This window comes from Typopeltis vanoorti, chromosome 12 (genome assembly GCF_054136105.1).
Source record: "Typopeltis vanoorti isolate ZY-2024b chromosome 12, IOZ_Tvanoo_1.0, whole genome shotgun sequence".
NCBI classification, from domain to species: domain Eukaryota; kingdom Metazoa; phylum Arthropoda; class Arachnida; order Uropygi; family Thelyphonidae; genus Typopeltis; species Typopeltis vanoorti.
This window is the reverse complement of record NC_143560.1, coordinates 113,145,165-113,166,081: the sequence shown is the minus strand read 5'-3', so window position 1 is coordinate 113,166,081 and position 20,917 is coordinate 113,145,165. Positions and strand designations below refer to the sequence as shown.

The 20,917-nt window shown below is 36.2% G+C and overlaps 1 protein-coding gene across 1 annotated transcript in view; it reads left to right on the top strand.

Moving 5' to 3' along the window:
- Positions 1-20,917, top strand: part of LOC150101143 (ubiquitin carboxyl-terminal hydrolase 24-like) — an 824,883-nt gene that overhangs the window by 724,143 nt on the left and 79,823 nt on the right. The window contains exon 51 of the mRNA XM_090401261.1: positions 1,532-1,627. Within this exon, the coding sequence (XP_090257387.1) occupies positions 1,532-1,627 (96 nt within the window). The remainder of the gene's footprint in view (positions 1-1,531; positions 1,628-20,917) is intronic.

Here is a 20,917-nt window from a genome sequence, read left to right as displayed (position 1 = left end):
TGATTTTGATTGTCAGAAGGATTTGTACTTGCAGTATTGATTACACTTGACTGCATCTGGTGTTAAGTGTTTCGAGAAACTCTTGTTCACTAAAAGAGTGAATGTGAAAAGTCAAGGAAACTAAGTATGACATGTAATAAATTTAGTTTAATCCTTTATCCAAGTGTGAGCAAACAAAGTTTGCGCCTGAAAGTATCTTCAGGACTGGAGTCAGGTAGTACAACACCAGGCAACGTGTAGCAAAGGTGGACCAAGCTAACATCGCTCCTATCTCAGTATCTCCCATAATGCAAAACACATCTCCTTGCGGATATGTATAATGTTATGCATTCAGGGAAGGGCCACTACAAACTACAAACAGACTAGTTTCGACCTTTATTGAGGTCTCTTCAGTGGGAGCCAGGCCCAGATGTGGAGATACCAGGCAGAAGCAATAGCGAGGTCATCTTTACCTATAGGAGTTGCCAAGAGGTGTGCCACCTTTTTATTAAATTACTCTGGATTTAGAGAAAGATGTCGAATGTTTATTTTTCACTTGGTTAGACTATAATAAATTTAGTTTAATCCTTTATCCAAGTGTGAGCAAACAAAGTTTGCACCTGAAAGTATCTTCAGGACTGGAGTCAGGTAGTACAACACTGGGCAACTTGTAGCAAAGGTGGACCAAGGTAACATCACTCCTATCTCAGTATCTCCCATAATGCAAAACACATCTCCTTGCGGATACGTATAATGTTATGCATTCAGGGAAGGCCCACTACCCAGACTAGTTTCGACCTTTATTGAGGTCTCTTCAGTGGCAGCCAGGCCGAAGTGGAGATACCAGGCAGAAGCAATAGCAAGGTCATCTTTACCTATAGGAGTTGCCAAAATTGTGCGGATAGTTTGGGTCTCCCACGAAGAGTCTTCAGACTCCATAGAGGTGCACATACAATAATAAAATTTTATTGTTTATATCTACTAGAGTAAAAATGAATGTTTATTTTTCACTTGGTTAGACTATAATAAATTTAGTTTAATCCTTTATCCAAGTGTGAGCAAACAAAGTTTGCACCTGAAAGTATCTTCAGGACTGGAGTCAGGTAGTACAACACTGGGCAACTTGTAGCAAAGGTGGACCAAGGTAACATCACTCCTATCTCAGTATCTCCCATAATGCAAAACACATCTCCTTGCGGATACGACCTTTATTGAGGTCTCTTCAGTGGCAGCCAGGCCGAAGTGGAGATACCAGGCAGAAGCAATAGCGAGGTCATCTTTACCTATAGGAGTTGCCAAAATTGTGCGGATAGTTTGGGTCTCCCGCGAAGAGTCTTCAGACTCCATAGAGGTGCCCATACAATAATAAAATTTTATTGTTTATATCTACTAGAGTAAAAAAAAAAAGAAAGTGGATGAAAGCAAAAATATAATTTATCATCAAATTATGGTTGTCAGTCCACAAATAGTAAATGAAATGTTTAAATCTAACAGATATTTATTGAAGATTAAAATCTCTAAACATTCATTCTGTTTTCTTAATATTTTTCAGGGTAAAGATGCATGTCTACATCTTTTCAGTAAAAACGCCTTTCAGAAATGTTTAGTTTTCTTACTGGGACCTACTGCAGCTAATATGCAGGCTGAGGTAAAGTCAAGTAGTTTTATGATTTTTTGCTAATTATTATTTAGTTGAAAGAGGATGAAGTTAGAGTAACAGACATAAGAGTAACAGACAAAATTATACATGTACTGTCATTATGTAACTTGTCAAAATTATATGTGCTGTCAATATGTAATTGATAGTTTTATGTGTGATGATATAACAGATATATATATATATGATTATCCGTTGTATTTACTCGGTATGAAGATATGTTCATATTTTTTACTGACTGAATTCCGAGAATTAGGCAAACAATTAATTTTATTTAACATACAACATATTTCATCGGAAAGCCGACTTCTTTAGGCACGAGAACATTAAAAGAAAACATAAAAAAACACCACAAAAAAACATTGTACCACTACAAAACCAACTATAAACTACAGTTAAGTTTGAACTGAACCTACAGTCTGGACTAAAGTTCTATTGTTAGGCATGTGTGAGCGTGTGTATAATTTACCAGACTCATTTAGCTCTGCTATCAAAGCTAAATGAGTCTGGTAAATTATAGCTAAGGTTACTGTTTATGTGATAGGAGTCCAGGACAATTTCTTTAGACTCAACTATGCGGCGTACTACCTTGTCATGGCATATATGAAGGTTTTTATCTATCCATGCATGTTGACTTTCTGAAAATTGAGATTTTTATACAGTTAGACATCTTAGTAAGTTTGACGTCTAAAAAAGGCAGAGATCCATTTTCTTCAATTTCTATGGTCAATTTGATGTCTGGGTGGAAGTTGTTTAAGAGATTTAAAAAAATGTGAAGATTATCTATACTGTATTCCCAAATAAGGAATATGTTGTCAACATATCGGATCCATATTTTAGGGTTAAGTGTAGCAGAGGAGATTGCCTTTTTGAAATCCTCGGAAAAAATGTTGGCTAGTATTGGAGACAAGGGGCTGCCCATTGCCAATCTCTTATTTTGTTTATAAATTTTTCCTTCAAACTCAAAGTAGCCAGCCTGAGTTAACACAATGTGACAACAGAGCAAACATCTTTTTTTGAGATCTTTTTACTTAAAATATTAAGAACCTCTTGAGTTGGAATGTTTGTGAAGAGTGCTACCACATCAAAGCTCGCCATAATATCTGAATTCTTGAGCTTTATATTTTGAATTTTTGATGTAAGAAGGAGATTTTTCCTGCAAAACCTTTTAAGGATGATGCTAGATGAGGAGGAGCTAAAAAGAACCTTCGCAAATAATGGCTACTCTTCAAAAAATTATTAACAACTATACCACGTCCTCAAAACAATGTAGAAACACAGGACAACCCCAAAGGTTATATCTCTTTACTGTACATCAGCTCGCTCTCCCAGAAACTAAGAAGAAATTTGAAAAAATTTAACATAAAAACTTTCTTTTCCACTCTTCCTAAACTCATATCAATTCTAAGCAAACCAAAACAGGCTCACAACCATCTTCAGTTTCCAGAGGTGTACAAAATTACTTGTGACTGTGGGAAGCCATATTATGGCCAAACTGAGACGTCCATCCTCCTATGTCTCGAGGAACATCAAAGGGACATTGCTTACAACAGAACCAGAGCAAGTACTCTCTCAAGCCATGTTCTGTTCTCAGTGAACACAAATGGTGAAGGCTGCCAACATGAGATAAACTGGACCACAACATCAAATCTTCATATATGGCACAACGAGGTAGAATGGTGCATAGTTGAGTCTAAAGAAATTGTCCTGGACTCCTATCACATAAACAGTAACCTTAGCTATAAAAAGCATCTGTAAGCGTGAGGTCACACGCTCGCAGATGCCTAACAGTAGAACTTTAGCTTGGACTGTAGCTTCAGTTCAAACTTAACTGTAGTTTATAGTCGGTTTTGTAGTAGTACAGTGTTTCTTTGTGGTGTTTTTTATGTTTTCTTTTAATGTTCTCATGCCTGAAGAAATCAGCTTTCTGACGAAACATGTTGTTCGTTAAATAAAATTAATTGTTTGTCTAATTCTCAGAATTCAGTCAGTAAAAAATATGAACATATATATATATATATATGCTATTATGGGGATGTATTATTATAGGGATGCTTTTAAGAGCCCTAAGACTCATTCTGGGATACCCAACATTAATCATTATTTACACGAGTATTATCATACCTTATATCACACATTTTTATATCAAATGTATTCACTGATATTGCACCTATGGCACCCTCTTTCTAACATTCCACTCATTTCCACTCTCTAAGTAAAAAATCTAGTCCTCAAATTCCTGATAGCCACATGCTTACTTTAATTTCCAGAGATGGCTCCTTGTTTCTCCTCCCTCCATGTATTGAAAATGTATTCTCTGTTTTATAAAATGCTATTAATAAGTTGCTATCTTATGTATTCGTTCCTCTCTTCCGCGCTTTGTACTCTTCTGCTTTCGAGTTTGTTCATCGCCTTTCTTTTTATTTATCTCCCATTTAATGATCTATTCATCCATATAATTATCACCCATTGAACTCAAGGACTGTAATCTAATATTTACTTTCTCAAATAGCTCTTGATCTAGTAACACAGCTAGCTTAAATTCTGTAATGTCATGTATGCTCCCTTTGAATGAAAATTCCATGTGCCTAACCATCTCCCTAGTTAAGACATCTATTGCTACTGCCAGATCCAGTATTCACCAACCTTCATCATGTTCTGCTTTTTTTTTTAAGTAATTATTTCTTAGGTGCTGCATAAATATCATTTCCTTTCCTCCATGTGTCCTTTCTTGTTTCCATTCTAGTTAAGGTTTCTATAATTACTGCTTGTTCTGTGATTCCTGAATTAAATAAATTTGCCATTCCAGGCTTCAAGTAGCAGTCAGTTTTGTCCTGTTAGCCTTTATACATACTATCATCAGATATCTTCAAATACTTCTCACAGCCATACTGCTTACTTACTGCTAAATTCTGTTCCTGTAACTTACATCCTCTGCTATCCAGTTCTCTTCTCATCATCAAATTCCTGCATATACCCTCAAGTGGTGTACAGGATATGATAGTACTAAACGAAAAATTCATCATTACTAACTTCCTATCTACAATTTTTCTCCAAATCAGTCTGTTACTTGTCAAGACACCAATATTATCATTATCAGATCTTATATTTCTGTTGTCTAAGGCACATTGTACCATATCAATCCACCTATATCTTGGTCTTCTTCTGGGTTGTTTTCCTGCCAACCTGGCAGAGAACGCTTGTTTTGCTAATCTTTCCTCACCCATTCTGTTTAAGTGACCATACCACCTGAGATTAGCTCTGCTAACGCATTCCTGGATACCGACAATGGCAAGTTCTTTCCTAATATCCTCGTTTTTAATGTGATATTGCATTTGATGCCATCTGTTCATGCCTCTAATCTTTCTCAGGACTCTCATATCTGCGGTCTCTAGTCTTTGGTCAAGTGTTTTACTTCTGACCCAGCTCTTAAATCCATAAGTTAAAACTGGTTTGAACACTGTCTTGTATGTAGCTAATTTAGTGTTCCGACTAATTTCTCTCTTATTCCATATGAATTTATTCAATTGACTTTCCACCATACCAGCTTTGTTGATTCTGTTGTCTATTTCCATATTTAATTTACCATCTTCACTAAAAATCGTGCCTAAGTAGCTGAAATGTTTTACTTGTTCCACAGGTTCCCCATTCACAACACAGTTGACATTTTCAACAATTCTACCTATTTTCATTGTCTTTGTCTTTTTAATTCTGACCTTCATACCATATCTATTACAACAGCTATTCAATTTAGTCAGAGAATCTTGCAGACTTGTAGCGGATTTATTTAGAAGTATAACATCATCCGCATAAAGCAGAGAGCTGACATTAACATCTCCAATTCTGATATCATGTTTAATACCACTTTCCTTCATAATGTGATCCATATAGATAATGAATAACAGAGGGGATAATGTACATCCTTGTCTCACACCAGATTTAACATTAAACCATTTTCCTGTACTTCCTTCAATTCTAACTGCTGACTTACAACTCAAATAAAGACTAAGTATTGCTTGATATAATGCCCCATTGACACCATATAACTGTAGCATATTGTATATCTTCTCTCTTGGCACCTTTAAATATGCCTTTTCCAGATCGACAAAACTTAAATACAGATCTTTGTTATATTCCCATGCTTTCTCCACTATTTTTCGTAAAGTGAAGATCTGATCCTGACAGCCTCTATTTGGCCTGAATCCAGCTTATTCTTCACCAAGCTTTTCTTCCACAATTCTTCTGAACCGTTTCTCAGGTATACTTGCATAGATCTTGCCAGGAACACTCAGTAGGGAAATACCTCTGTAATTCAAGCCTTTTATGCCTTTTTCTACTTCAAGTATGGATATGTATTCCTGACTGTATGCCTGTTGAGTGTTTCATTTAGCAATTTTTCAAAGTAATTACTCCATACTTCAAGGATATCTTTTTCTCTTGTTTTGCTGTCACCTTTATCATCTCTAACTGCTTTTACAGCACTCTTTCCTCCATTTCTAAGCCTCATCAAAAACCTCCAGAATATCTTACCACCATCTTGATGTTTATTTTCTATGTTCTTGCCAAAGTCCTCCCATGACTTTTACACAGTATTTAGCTTTCTTACATTTGTCTCTGTATTCTCTACTGACTTATTTGCCAGGAACTTTTGATATGCTTTCTTCTTTTCCTTCACTGTCTCTTTAACTTCCTGTGTCCACCATGGAGTTCTGATTTTTCTATCCTTGCAGACAACCTCACCACATTTTGAACAGTTGAGCCTATGAGTTCAACAGTCACTTCGCGACTCTTCAACTTATAGCCCTCTTACATCGGATCCTACCCAGAGTCAATTGAAGAGACTTAATTCTCTTATAGATAATGTATCTACATGGAATGAAGATTAAAAGAAAAAACTTAAAACCTTCTTCGGTCATCCACCTAGATTGTATGGTCTTCCAAAAGTTCATAAACCAGGCATTCCGTTGAGACCAGTCATAGATTGTATAGGTTGCCCCACTTACAAAATCTCAAAATTTTTATCAAATTTACTCTCCTCTTCAACTAGAAGAACTGATACTTATATAAAAAATACTTTGGATTTCAAAAATAAAATTTCAGATCTTCATTTGGACGTTTCTGACATCATGATCAGTTTAGATGTTGTTTCTTTATTTACAAATGTGCCTCTTTCTGAAAGCATTGAATTACTACAACAGGAATTTCCTTCAGACATTGTAAACATATTTGATTTTGTAATACATTCTGGTTATTTTTTCCTTTAAAAATAAGTTGTATCAACAAATTGAAGGAACAGCAATGGGCAATCCTCTTTCTCCTGCTATCTCCAATTTCTTTATGGAACATTTTGAACAATGTATCTTTGACAACGTTTCTCCCAGACCTACTCATTGGTTCAGATATGTCTATGACATTTTTGCTGTATGGAATGGCTCTTCGGATGAACTTCAACAATTTCTCACTAAGTTAAACGCACTTCATCTTAGGATCAAGTTTACCCTCGAAGTAGAATCAAATAATTAGCCTTTTTAGATCTTCTAATTTTTCGCCAACCAGATGGTAACCTACATTTCTCAGTTTATAGAAAGAAGACTCATACAGGTCATTATATCCATGCAGAATCTCATCACCATCCCAGTCAAAAGGCAGGAACTATCAGGCCCACACCTTTTGTTCTTCAGACGATCTTTTACAGAAAGAACTACAATATATAACTTTTTCCTTTCTATCTAATGATTATAAGAATTGCTTCATTAAAAGAACTTTGAGTAGTTTTATGTCTTCCTCTTCAAAGACAGAAGAAATAACGCGCATTCCTATCCTTTACGTACAAGGCATCAGTGAACGTATAGCAAACGTTTTAAAACCACTGAATATTTTTGTTGCCTTTTGACCGTTTAGAAAAATCTCCACCTTTCTCACTTCTCTTAAGGACAAGCTTCCACATCTTAATCATCCTGGGTCTACCAGATTTCGTGCTCTTGTGGATTATCTTATTTCGGACAAACTGGAAGATCTGCCTCTATTCAGCTAGAAGAACACCAGTCTTATATTGAATACTTTAAACCTGAAAAGTCTGGACTTGCAGAACGTGCCATCTTCACTAGACACAGAGTTCATTGGAGAAAGATAAGAGTTCTTCACAAAAGTCAGTTCCTCTTGGAACGCCTTTATAAAGAAATATGTGAAACTCTACTTCATTCTCCTAACTTAAACAGATCCGACGGCTTACGTCTATCCCCTTTATGGGGATAGTATTTTACAAATCAGCTAATCTTTCCTAAGTTTTTATTGTATTGATTTTTTTTTTATTATTTTAGGAAATTTATTGACCTTTTTAGTTATCTTACACCAGCTACTTAGGTGGCGCTTTTTGGAATTGTCAGTTATTGTTTAATTTGAGCTTAATGTACTGAAGATGCCCGTGACACACAGGTGAAAATTATACTGTTAAATAATCTTTGTACGTGAGTTTTTTCCGTTATTAATTTTGTATCGATATGTCTACTCACGGTATACCTCTTTTAAAACTTAAACACTTATTAGATAAACGTAAATGTTTCATGACAAGTAAACTTGGTTATTAGTAACCAAGATTTAATGTATTTTTTCCTTTATAAATCAAATACCACCATGTTTCACTGCTATGTAGATTTTTCAAAGTAAGAGAGAAAAATACAAAGAAAAAGCTTGATAATAAAATATAGACTAATTTCTGTTTTCATATTGCATGTTTTGTATCATCTCCTAGTGCTCTACTTTTTTGCATTTCTTGCTATTGATTTTTATGTGAATCCTACCCATAAAAAGTAGTAAACTCATCATACATTTAGTTTTATGGTTGGTCATTCCTTAGCTTGTCGGAATAGTTAAGTATTGTAGAATCTAATTAGGGGTTCTACATATTATCCTAGATTCCTATTTAGGATTCCACATGATCAGATAACTTCCACTGGATTATTTTCTGACTTCTGTGGCTCTCTGTAATAAAACAGCGCTTCGATGGTATTTTTTCTGCTTTCAACCATGTAGTTTTTTATTAGACCAACAATTAAGTGACTAACACATTATGCACCTAAAACAAATAAAGCAGAAGTTTTTGTCTTTAATTATTCTGCTATATTCTTCATATTCTTGTTGTCTTTTTCTAGTATGGTAGTATACAGTTAGAGTAATTTTCCAATAGGCCTCTAAAAGTTTACCACCATCTAGTTGATTTTTGTTCCTCAGTCTTAAACTGAAAATTGATTGACAAACATTTTTTTTTTCCTTCCTCTATAACTGGACTGATTTTATCTGCAAAATGATTTGTCGTGATAATAATTCCTCTGACTTGATGGTATTCAGGAACTGTATTAAATTTTTGTTTTAGTAGGACTGTTTTAATAACAAAATTATGTCTACAATACAATTGGTATGATTATATCACCATACAAGAATCCATTGTGTATGACAACTCATACCTGTATCTTCAAACACAGGCCTTACTTCAAGGATATTCAGTAACTTAAAACAAATACTAAAAACATTAACAAGTTACTTCATAAAACTCAGCTGACAATGTTCCAGCATTTTCACTTGACAACTGTCAGTTCCACAAACAGAGAATAGCATGCCATCCAATCCTCACTCAAATAAACTATTTGAGTGAGGTGAATATGTATCAACTTCTCAACAGGAATGTGAACAAATAAGGAATCCATAAAATACAACTATTTATTCCTTATATTTTTCTTTATTTCTTAAAGGGAATTATTTCCAACTCTCTCTTATATTCTTCTATCTGCTCCAATTTTTTTTTTTTTTTTTTTTTTTTTTTTTTTTTTTTTTTTTTGTCTCTCTGCCTCTTATCTCCATGAGCTGTTCGTTTCTATATCACAGCATAGAGCATACATTGTATTCTTTTAAATGCAACTGCATGAAATGATATTACCAATATCACAAAAAGCAAAGAGAAGTTTTTCCAGTAATGGCAAACTGGATATGTTTATTTGTGGTGTGATGAAGTTTCTTTTCCACTTGATTAATTCATTGCACTACATATAAAAAATATCTACAGAGATTATAATTCCAATCAACGTAGGGCAGTATGATATATATATCTTGCTAATTCTTCATGGTGAAGAATTGGTCTTCACCATGAAGACCAATATGAATGTATGAATGATAAGCTGTTTCTGCCACTAATATAACCAGAAGGCGTGTTAAGCTTAACAGTCTCGTTAGTCAACCACTAATAACAAAACACAAGCACTGCTGCTATATTCTTCTTACAGTAAAATATTTTATCAACGTAACGATATTTTATACATCTTTTATTTCATTTTCAGTTACATAAACTAACGATAATATTTTCTGCAAACAAAATTATGTTAAGTCATTTAAACATCTTAACATCTGAGTCAGTTTCCATGGTATGATAAAGGTGAGTTGAGACCACAAATGAGTTAGAGGAATTTGTGGGTATATGAAGTGAGTTTGATTGAACAAAGGATTTTTGTAAGGTGGAAGTCATGAAAATTTTGAAAGAGTTTGGAAGTGCAGAGTCAGAGAAACTAAGAGTTGGGGTGGATGCAGATGAGAATGGATCCAGACAATCTGGAGGCTAGTAAGTAGGAGAGTGACCACATGATGCTAAATGTAGTACCTCAGATACATAACCTTAATGAACAAACAACACAAGGTGTAAGGGTGGTTGTGGGGATGAAAGGAGAATTTCAGTTTATGTATGTTAATGTCAGAAGCATTCAATATGAGCAAGGACTTTTTGTCATTGGTTAGCTCACTTGGCCAAAAGTTACAGGCATTAGTGAGACTTGGTTGACCAAGGATGATATAATCATAGTAATGGAATGCAAAGGATATAGTATCTTCAGAGAGGACAGATTAAGCAGTAATAGGAAGGGCAGGGGATTAAAATGATAGCATACAAATCGAAGCCAAAATGAGAAGCACAATCAGGAGGACAGAGATGAAAGTTAATTTGAGGTTATCGTGTGCAAGACAGAGGCCAACAGGATGAAATATATAATTTGTTACTGCTATAATTCAGGAAGTATAAGGAAGAATGTAGATGACATGCATTTGCAAATTAGCACGATGAATGTGGGTCAAGAAATGGGGGATTTCAACTATGGAAACATACTGGAAGTTTTTTTTTCCACTTGATTGGACTATAATAAATTTACTTGAATCCTTTATCCAAGTGTAAGCAAACAAAGTTTGCGCCTGAAGTATCTTCAGGACTGAGGCAACTCGTGATAAAGGTGGACCAAGCTCTCATCACTCCTTGTCTTAGTATCTCCCATAATGCAAAGCACATCTCCTTGCAGACATGTAAGGAGTGATGAGAGCTTGGTCCACCTTTACCACGAGTTGCCTCAGTCCTGAAGATACTTCAGGCGCAAACTTTGTTTGCTTACACTTGGATAAAGGATTAAACTAAATTTATTATTGGAACATGCATTGGGAGGAGGAATGATCACAGAGATTCCTGATAATTAGATAATTACACAAGGTTTGAGAGTACTGTTAAGGTTTCTGACACTACAGAAACCTTAATAGCAACCAATCTAGCTATGCTGCCTCTGCTTCGTGAAAGTAATTATATAGTCTTGATGTTAGATTATATGACATGTATTTCTGTATGTCTAGCATTACAAATTATTATATGCAGAATTACAAAGGGAGCTTAGGATAAGCTGAGGAGTCAGCTTTCAGCAGTGCCATAGCATAACAATTTGGAGGAGAGAGATGTTGATGGTGCATGAGGTCATGGTGCAGGTGGTCATGAGGTGTTTGAAGAAAGCAGTATCAGAATGTAAACCAGGAATCAGAAGGATAAATCAGGTAGGAGTTAGATGGATGAATAGAATTATTTAGCAGGAGTTACAGACAAAGAAAAAGTTGTGGAGAGAGTATAAAGTAAAAGATGAGCAGCATACAAGCTACAGACAACAAAGGTGACCATATGATGAAAAGCTAGTTGATGAGGCCAAAAGAAATGAGTTCTTTCACTGTGTGGCAAGTGAAAAGAGGAAATGACTGCGGAACGATGACTTTAAAAAGTGCTGATTGATGAGGAAGTAATGGAAGCAAACAAAATAGTTTAAATTTCTAACTGAGCATTATGCAAGAGTGTACCATCTTGCTGGTGATACTGCAATGCCAGATGTGACATTGACTGAAAAGAGAGGTAGTTAAAATATTGCAGAAACGTGCTGCAAACACAGCTATGAGATTAGATAGTATGTCGACCCATGTATTACAAGAATGTGCAAGGGGATTATCAGTTCTTCTGGCCAAGCTTTTTAATTTAAGCTTCAGCACTGGGAAGGTACCAATGGAGTGGAAAGAGTGTAATCTCCATTACATAAAAGAAGCTCCAAGACAAAACTAGCAAATTATAGGCCAATCAGTATCTCAGGAGTGGGAGGTTAAGGTATTGGGGGAAATTGGTAAAAGTCAGAATTCAGGACTGAATAGATAGGAATATGATACTCTTTAAGAGACAATACGGTTTTGTGAAGGGTAATCTTGCCTTAGTAATTTGCTTACTTTTTATAATAAAGTGGCAGTTAGATAAGGGAAATGGCTAGACTTTGCGAAGGCATTTGACAGGATTCCACTTACTCTGTTGCATAAATTGGAGAAAATGGGGATGGATATGAATCTGGTGATAGAGAGTGGCTGATGGAGGAGTGGAGTCCAGTAGAAGGCAGGTGATCAGTGGTGTATCGTAGGGCTCAGTACTTGGTCCTCTGTTGTTTTATTTTTTACATCAGTGATATAGGAAATGATTTGAAGTGAAATATTTGTTTGTTTGCTGATGATGCAAAACTATGAAGAATGATGGTAAATGAAGGTAATTTAGAGAGATCTTGCATGATACCTGAAATAGACAAGCACAGTCTATTTCAGTTATCATGGTAACTGGATAAAGGTTAATGTGGCTAAGTGTAAGGTGATGATGCACTTTTGGAAGAAGAAGAAGCGATCATAAGCCGTGCACTATATTGATGGAAATGAACTGCAGAAAACTGATGAGACCAGTGATTTGGAGGTAAGTAATTATGGGCAGAGAATTGAAGTTTTAGAGGAGATCCTGTGAAAGGTAGCCAGATCAGCACATCAGGTTGTTCCACACAACCTGATATGCTGATCTGGACACACTAATCATAAGGTCACACATTAGACTGTGGGCGTCATAAACTAGTTATAGGCAAAGAAAGAGGAGACAGGATAGAAGTATATATATAAGTTGTTAAAGAGCTTTTATATTATTGACACCAAAGACTTTTTGTCAGTACGTAGCAAAAGAAGGGGTCATCCATGGCAATTGTGTAAGAGTGTGGTTAGAAAGGATGTTAGGATTTTTTTTTTGGAAAGTAGTGAATGGGTGTGTGGTGGTGGGGGGAGTAGAGGTAGTTGTGAGTACTTCATCAGTAAATCAGTTTATCAACACTGGCTTGAAGCCAGTTAAAAAATTTAGACTAATTAGGATATTTCCAGCCTACAGAACTTTAGAACCAAATGTCAAATAGTATTTAGGAGCATGGCTATATTTTTTTTATAATTAGTAAAGAGGAGAACTTCTTTTAGTGCATGAAGTTTTTGGTTCATTATTTATGGGACTGAATGTATGTGAGAGAATTGTTGCAGGTGCTGTGTACCTGAAGTATGTGTTTATTGTTTATTTTAGTTTAGATTTTTTTTTTTCAAGGGTAGAATGAATTTCACTAGTTAGCATGGTAATCAGGTGAAAGAATGTGGAATGGTAAAGAGACGAAAGTCATGTGAGAGAAATGTGAAAATGACTGTGGAATATCAGAAGTTGTGGAAGGAATTTAGGCAGGTTAGAAGTGATATAGAGAATATGGAAATGAGATTGGCTGTTAAAAATATAAGAAGGAAGGTGCTAGTGAGAGCTGAAGATGAATGATGTTAGTGAAACATCTGAAACAGATATAGTGCTGTATGGTATAGGAGGGCTATAGTAAAAGATATTTAGACAGCAGGCGGTGAAATTTTTTAAGAGGCCAACGATAAACAAAGACTAACTGTTAAGTTGGAATGAAGGATCTATAAGAAAGTGTGAATAAGGTAGCACAGGATGATTGTGTTGTTACAGTGAAGCAGAAGAGAAGTGCACTGATTATAAATGGAACGATAGCTAGGATGTGTAAGAAGAGAGGATATATGTGGATATTTGGGATAAATTTGATGGTAGGAGAGAGCTGGTGCTGGAGACAGTCTATGTTTGAGTGGAGCATGAAGCTGGGTTGATTGCTGGTGACAGAAGAGAGAGAGAGAGAGAGTGTGTGTGTGTGTGTGTGTGTGTTTATACAGGGCAATAGCAATTAGGTGGCAAAGCTGGGAGTGTAAGCAAAATATACTGAGAGATGAACAAATGGTCGTGTGAAATGAAATGTGACTTAAAGAATAATCTCTTTGGAAACAGCAAAATAAAATGTCTAATGGAATTGTGAGGATTTGCAGGAAGGGGGGGGGCTGTTATGCTTATAAGACTTCTAATCTTTAATAAATATCTGTACTTTCATGTTATTAAAGTTAATTACTGTGATTATTGTGTAATTTATTATTTATAGTTCAAGGAGTATTAGAAATAAGGGAACAGAGTTTGTGCCATTGATAAAATTCGTAGGATCATAAATCATTGATGTCGGGAAAGCAGAAAGGATAAAAGAAGTCGGACAACTCTTCTGATGTTCTTAGAAGAGTTGGCTTTGGGATCTTTTGATATAAGAACTGAGATGAGCAGAAATTCTAGGTATTTAGTGAGATATTGCTATGGGTGGTGGTTTTGAATTGTTCAGACAAATGAGACCAGAAGTGACCAGCAGGTGATGATAATAATGGGTGACTTTAACTCTGGAGCATTTTGAAAGTAAGAAAAAAACATGTGAATAAGGAGATTGAATTCCCTGACTGCTTAGGGATAACTCTCTTGCCTAGACATGTGGATCATGAGTTAGCATGTTCAACATGTCATGTTCCATTAGCATAGTCTTCCACGTTTCTTTTATTTTTAGTGAGGCTTGCAACTTTCTATGTCAAAACAATATAATTATTCTCACCAACTGGCAGCATCATGCTGACTTCATCTGTTGTTGAAAATTATCGTATTGTTTTGACATGGAAAGTAGCTGAACAGTTGCAAGCCTCAATGAAAACCAAAATCGATGTGGGGATTTTTAGAGTGGGAGACTATGACAAAAGGAAACAGACTGGTGAATTACCATCGCATGATTGATTGAAAGGAGGAAAAATCACTAGTGCCCAGGACTTTCGTTTGAGATCAGTTATTGGGAGCAATATCAGATTGCATTCCTAAGGTTAAGAGGATAAACAGAGTGGGAAAAAAAGATAAGATAAAAAAACGGGGTACCTTCCCTGCCTCACTGGCATGAAGAGTATAAGGAACATGCTAGGAAGGTTATGAGTATAGAGAAATAAGCATAAGAACTGAGATTGGCTGAGACAGTAAAACAAAATCCCTAAAGAATCCATTAGGTAGCTAATAGAAGAAAAGGTGAATATGGAAAACTGACTTTAGTGCCTTATGTATAACTATCAGTTATACACTAGTCCCTAGTGTATAACTGAGAGGAGACCTCCACATAGCCTTTAAAGGAATGCGGAGAACCGACCAGGGCTTCTGACCTAATGTCCAATCCTCACCTTCTCGTGGTGCACCCTGTTGGGTATCTACTTTGATACTGAACGAACGAGGATGGGCTGGCAATTTGGGATTTAGCCGACCAAATTGTATTCTTATTGGTTAAACCAAAATAAAAAATGATGGTACAACATGACAAAATTTCATGCCGGCTGGGGCGTCGCCCGGTTAAACAAGGCCTCCGTTGTTTTCGCCAGGGAACCAGGGCGAACAGCGAAAAGTCAGCTACTGGAACAAATCTGAAAACAAACCCCAACTCTACATCACCAGAGTTAAAGATCGGTACTATCAACGTAAGAAGCCTGAATGGCAAAGAAATGGAGCTAGCTGAGGAATTAGATAAGTACCAGATCGACATAATAGGGGTGACTGAAACAAAAAAGACCAAAACTGGTGAGATCTTTCTGAGCAATAAATACAAAATGTTATATTCAGGCAATGACAATCAAGAAAAAGAAGGAGTAGCCATAGTATTCAACACAAAATACGAGGCTAATCTTCTTGAATGGCAGTCAGTCTCAAGTAGAGTAATGTGGGCAAATTTGAGAATGGGGAACTGGACAATGAGACTTATTTGTGCCTATGGTCCCACAGAAGGTTCTACTAAGGTAGAAGTGGAGGAATTTTTTGAGGCTTTAGAAAAAGCAACTGACATAATGAAAAAGGAAAAGTTGGTCCTTGTTGGGGATCTAAATAGTAGAGTAGGAAATGATTGTGAGACATACAAAAATATTTTGGGAAAATTTGGAGAAAAGAGCAAAGCTAATAATAATGGCAAATATCTGTTGGATTTCTGCTCAGGACATGGACTGGTTATTACTAACACCATGTTCCAACATAAAAATGTGCATAAATTCACATGGAGAGAAGAGGCTAGGAATAAGAAAAGTCTCATTGACTATGTTATTGTTGATAGTGATGTTTTCTCCCTGGTGCAGGACACCAGAGTGTACAAAGGATTTGAAATTGGAAGTGATCACTATTTAGTCTTGAGCAGGATAAAATTGAATTTCATATTGAAAAGAATAACATGTAAGAAAGTTTTAAAGCGAATAAAAGTTGAGCAGCTCTCAGATGTGAACTGTAGACTAAAATACAGAAATATTATTGAAAAGAAAATGAAAGAGTTTGAGAACAGGAATCAAACCTTGGAGATTCAGTGGCAAACTCTGAAGGAAACATTGATTGATTCTGCCAGAGAGGCATGTGGTGAGGTTGTCTGCAAGGATAAAAAAATCAGAACTCCCTGTTGGACACAGGAAGTAAAAGAGGCAGTGAGGGAAAAGAAGAAAGCATATCAAAAGTTGCTGGCAAATAAGTCAGCTTTTACTCTTACAGAATACAGAGACAAATGTAAGAAAGCTAAACAGTGTGTAAAACTACCTAAACAAAAGTCATGGGAGGACTTTGGCAAGAATATAGAAAATAAATATCAAGAAGGTGGCAAAATATTCTGGAGGTTGTTGAAGAAGCTTAGGAATGGAGGAAAGAGTGCTGTAAAAGGAATTAGAGATGATAAAGGTGAAATGAAAACAGGAGAAAAAGATATCCTTGAAGTATGGAGTAATTACTTTGAAAAACTGCTAAATGAAACAAGCAGTGATGACAGCACAGTGATAAAAAAACACTGACCAGGCATGCAGTCAGGAATACATATCCATACTTGAAGTAGAAAAAGCCATCAAAGGTTTGAAATGTGGAAAGGCAGCAGGAGTAGATGATATTCGACCAGAAATGCTGAAGTATGGTGGTATAAGAGTCTTACAGTGGCTGAACTGCATAGTTCAGAAAGCCTGGACAGAGGGACGAATTCCCGATGATTGGAGTAGAGCTCTCATAGTACCCGTATATAAAAAGGGAAATAAAACTGAATGTGAGAATTACAGAGGTATTTCCCTACTGAGTGTTCCTGGCAAGATCTATGCAAGTATACTTGAGAAACGGTTGAGAAGAATTGTGGAAGAAAAGCTTGGTGAAAAACAAGCTGGATTCAGGCCAAATAGAGGCTGTCAGGATCAGATCTTCACTTTACGACAAATAGTCGAGAAAGCATGGGAATATAACAAAGATCTGTATTTAAGTTTTGTCGATTTGGAAAAGGCATATGACAAGATGCCAAGAGAGAAGCTATTCAATACGCTGCAGTTATATGGTGTCCATGGGGCATTATATCAAGCAATACCTAGTCTTTATTTGAGTTGTGAGTCAGCAGTTAGAATTGAAGGAAGTACAGGAAGATGGTTTAATGTTAAATCTGGTGTGAGACAAGGATGTACATTATCCCCTCTGTTATTCATTATCTATATGGATCACATTATGAAGGAAAGTGGTATTAAACCTGATATCAAAATTGGAGATGTTAATGTCAGCTCTTTGCTTTATGCGGATGATGTTATACTTCTTAATAAATCCGCTACAAGTCTGCAAGATTCTCTGACTAAATTGAATAGCTGTTGTAATAGATATGGTATGAAGGTCAGCAATAAAAAGACAAAGACAATGAAAATAGGCAGAATCATTGAAAATGTCAACTGTGTTGTGAACGGTGAACCTGTGGAACAAGTAAAACATTTCAGCTACTTTGGCACAATTTTTACTGAAGATGGTAAACTAAATATAGAAATAGACAACAGAATCAGCAAAGCTGGTATCGTGGGAAGTCAATTGAATAAATTCATATGGAATAAGAAAGAAATTAGTCGGAACACTAAATTAGCTGTATACAAGACTGTGTTCAAACCAATTTTAACTTATGGATCTGAGAGCTGGGTCAGAAGTAAAACACTTGACCAAAGACTAGAGACCGCAGATATGAGAGTCCTGAGAAAGATTAGAGGTGTGAACAGATGGCATCAATGGCAATATCATATTAAAAATGAGGATATTAGGAAAGAACTTGACATTGTCAGCATCCAGGAATGCGTTAGCAGAGCTAATCTCAGATGGTATGGTCACTTAAATAGAATGGGAGAGGAAAGATTAGCAAAACAAGTGTTTTCTGCCAGGTTGGCAGGAAAACGACCCAGAGGAAGACCAAGATATAGGTGGATTGATACGGTACAAAGTGCCTTAGACGATAGAAATATAAGATCTGATAATGTTGGAGTCTTGACAAGTAACAGACTGATTTGGAGGAAAATTGTAGATAGGAAGTTAGTAATGATGTAATTTTTTCATGTAGTACTGTCATATCCTGTACCACCCCTTGAGGGTACATGGCAGGAATTTGATGATGATGATGATGATGACTTTAGTGCCAGGAAATGACACACAAATCACAAATCTGATGAGGTATATAGTGGGAATAGTCTCCGGAAGAATATTTTGTCATTATATTTCAAACTGGGGGATTGGAAGTAGTGTTGAATAATGGTAGAAAAGAAGATGGGGGGTACCAACAGTTCAAGAATGTGAAACATTTGAAATGTTAATCAAATGGTAGGACTAGATGGAATATCATCACAGCAAAGGAGCTGGCATTTCCCGTGGCTTGGCTGTTCATCAAGAGTCTGGCACAGGAGAAGTTAAAAAGAGTGCAAAGAAGGAAAAATAGTGCCACTGCATAAAAAATAATCCAAGTCAACCAAATTGTAGACTAGTTTGTTCATGGTGAAGATGTCAGAAATAAAATATAAAGTTAGATTGATAAGAATAGGCATCTCTTTAGAAAACAGCAGGTGCATGTTAAGGGGAAGGTCTTGTCTCAATAACCTCATTACATTTTATTTTATAGTAGAGTGGCACTATATTAGACAGAGGGCTGATACAATAATTTTTCTAGATTTGGCAAAGACATTTGGTAGAATACTACATCACAAATAGCTGTTGAAATTGAGTAAAATGAGATGAATAGCCAGTTGGTAGTCTGGTTACAGGGTTGATGTAGTGTCAGAAACCAGAAAGTTGTGTATGAGAGTACATTGTCTCAAAAAGGAAAGGTGACATGCAGTAAGTACTATAAGGTTTTGTTCTGGGATCTGTACAGTCATACCCTGGAGGTACATCACCTTTGGCTGCAGAGGGGTGCCATAACTTTAAAATGTCCATCAGTCAAAGCACTCAGTTGAAGTCTGAATGAAGACAGTGCAGTTATAACTGAAATTAAAAGACCCAATGGCATAAAAACTTGTTTATTGAATGAGTTTGTGTGCTGCAATGACATCTGCTGTTGGTCAGGCCTAGCGCTGTGTCATATCTGTATATATCTGTACAGATAAATTTTCAGTAGATGTTGATGGTCTTTTTCGGAAGTATCTGTTTAAGGTTGTATGTGAGCTAGATTGTCTTTTCTTTTCTTTGTAGATTTCCATGTAATGTCTTGCTTTGCCATCTCTATAATATTGTCACTCAATTCAGGTACAACAACACGCCATATGACTCAAGCCATGTCTGATGACATATTGCAATGGCAAGATAGTGACACCTTTCATGTGGTAGCATCATGGCGCTAAAAAGCTATAACTGCAAAGTAAGTGACGTAACTTCAGGATAAGTGGCAATTCAAAAATGTCCGTAAGTGTGAAGCACTGTAAGTTGAGGCATGTCTATTTATATATTGACAAAAGGAAACAAATTGGTGACCATACCATGTCATGAACAATTGAAAGGAAGAGATGTGGAATGAAGAGATCTCAAACAAAAGTGCCAGGGACTTTTGTTTGAGATCAGTTATTGGAAGCAATGTCAGATTGCATTTCTAAAGTTAGGAAGATAAATAAGTGGGAAAGAAACAGATGAATCATGGAATTATCATTTGCTTGCTGATGTTAAATTGAGAACAAGCACTTTCAGGAAAAAACTGATGTGATATTGTTACAAGAGGATTTGAATAGGTGAATAGCTTTGATGTGGAAACGACAAAGAATCTGTGAGTGTTGGTGATAGAAAGTTGAACTTCCGGGGGACACATGAAAAAAGTTATAAAGGTTACCCAGAAAATTGTTGCTATTATAACGAGTGACAAGTAGGAATAAAGAAGTGATAGTTCCACTGTATAAGGCATTAATTGTGTTACATCTGGATTTTTATGCATTAGAAATCACTCACTTCTAATATTTCTGCAAGACTAAGACTGGCTCTGGAATCTGAAATTTTGAGTATATGAGTACCTGATATGCTGATGGGTCAGTAATTTGCTGCATCAGTCTTGGAGTCCCCCTTTATGCAATGAAATTATTTTCCACCCCCTTGAGACTAACCCAGAACTGAGATTTAGATTAAACATAGTCAAAGGCACTGCCATTTCTATAGCACCTTCTTGTATATAACTTGAGCTATACCGCCTGGAACGAGATTATTGTAGTGACCTTGAAGAAGTGAAAATGCTTGGCTTGTGGGGCTAGCATCAAAACTGTGTATTCTCATAGACCGTATGTGCTCTGTACAAGCCAACTACGAGTATACTCATAGGACGCTTACCTCCGGTAACGAGATTATCGTACTGACCTTGAAGAAGTGAAATTGCTCGGCTTAGGGGAACAGACCATGCCGAAGTAGCGTGGCAGCGAACGTGTTAAACTAAAGTTTTACTTTAACGCCCTAGTTGTTTCCATAATTTTCATGATGTATAGAGATACTGATAA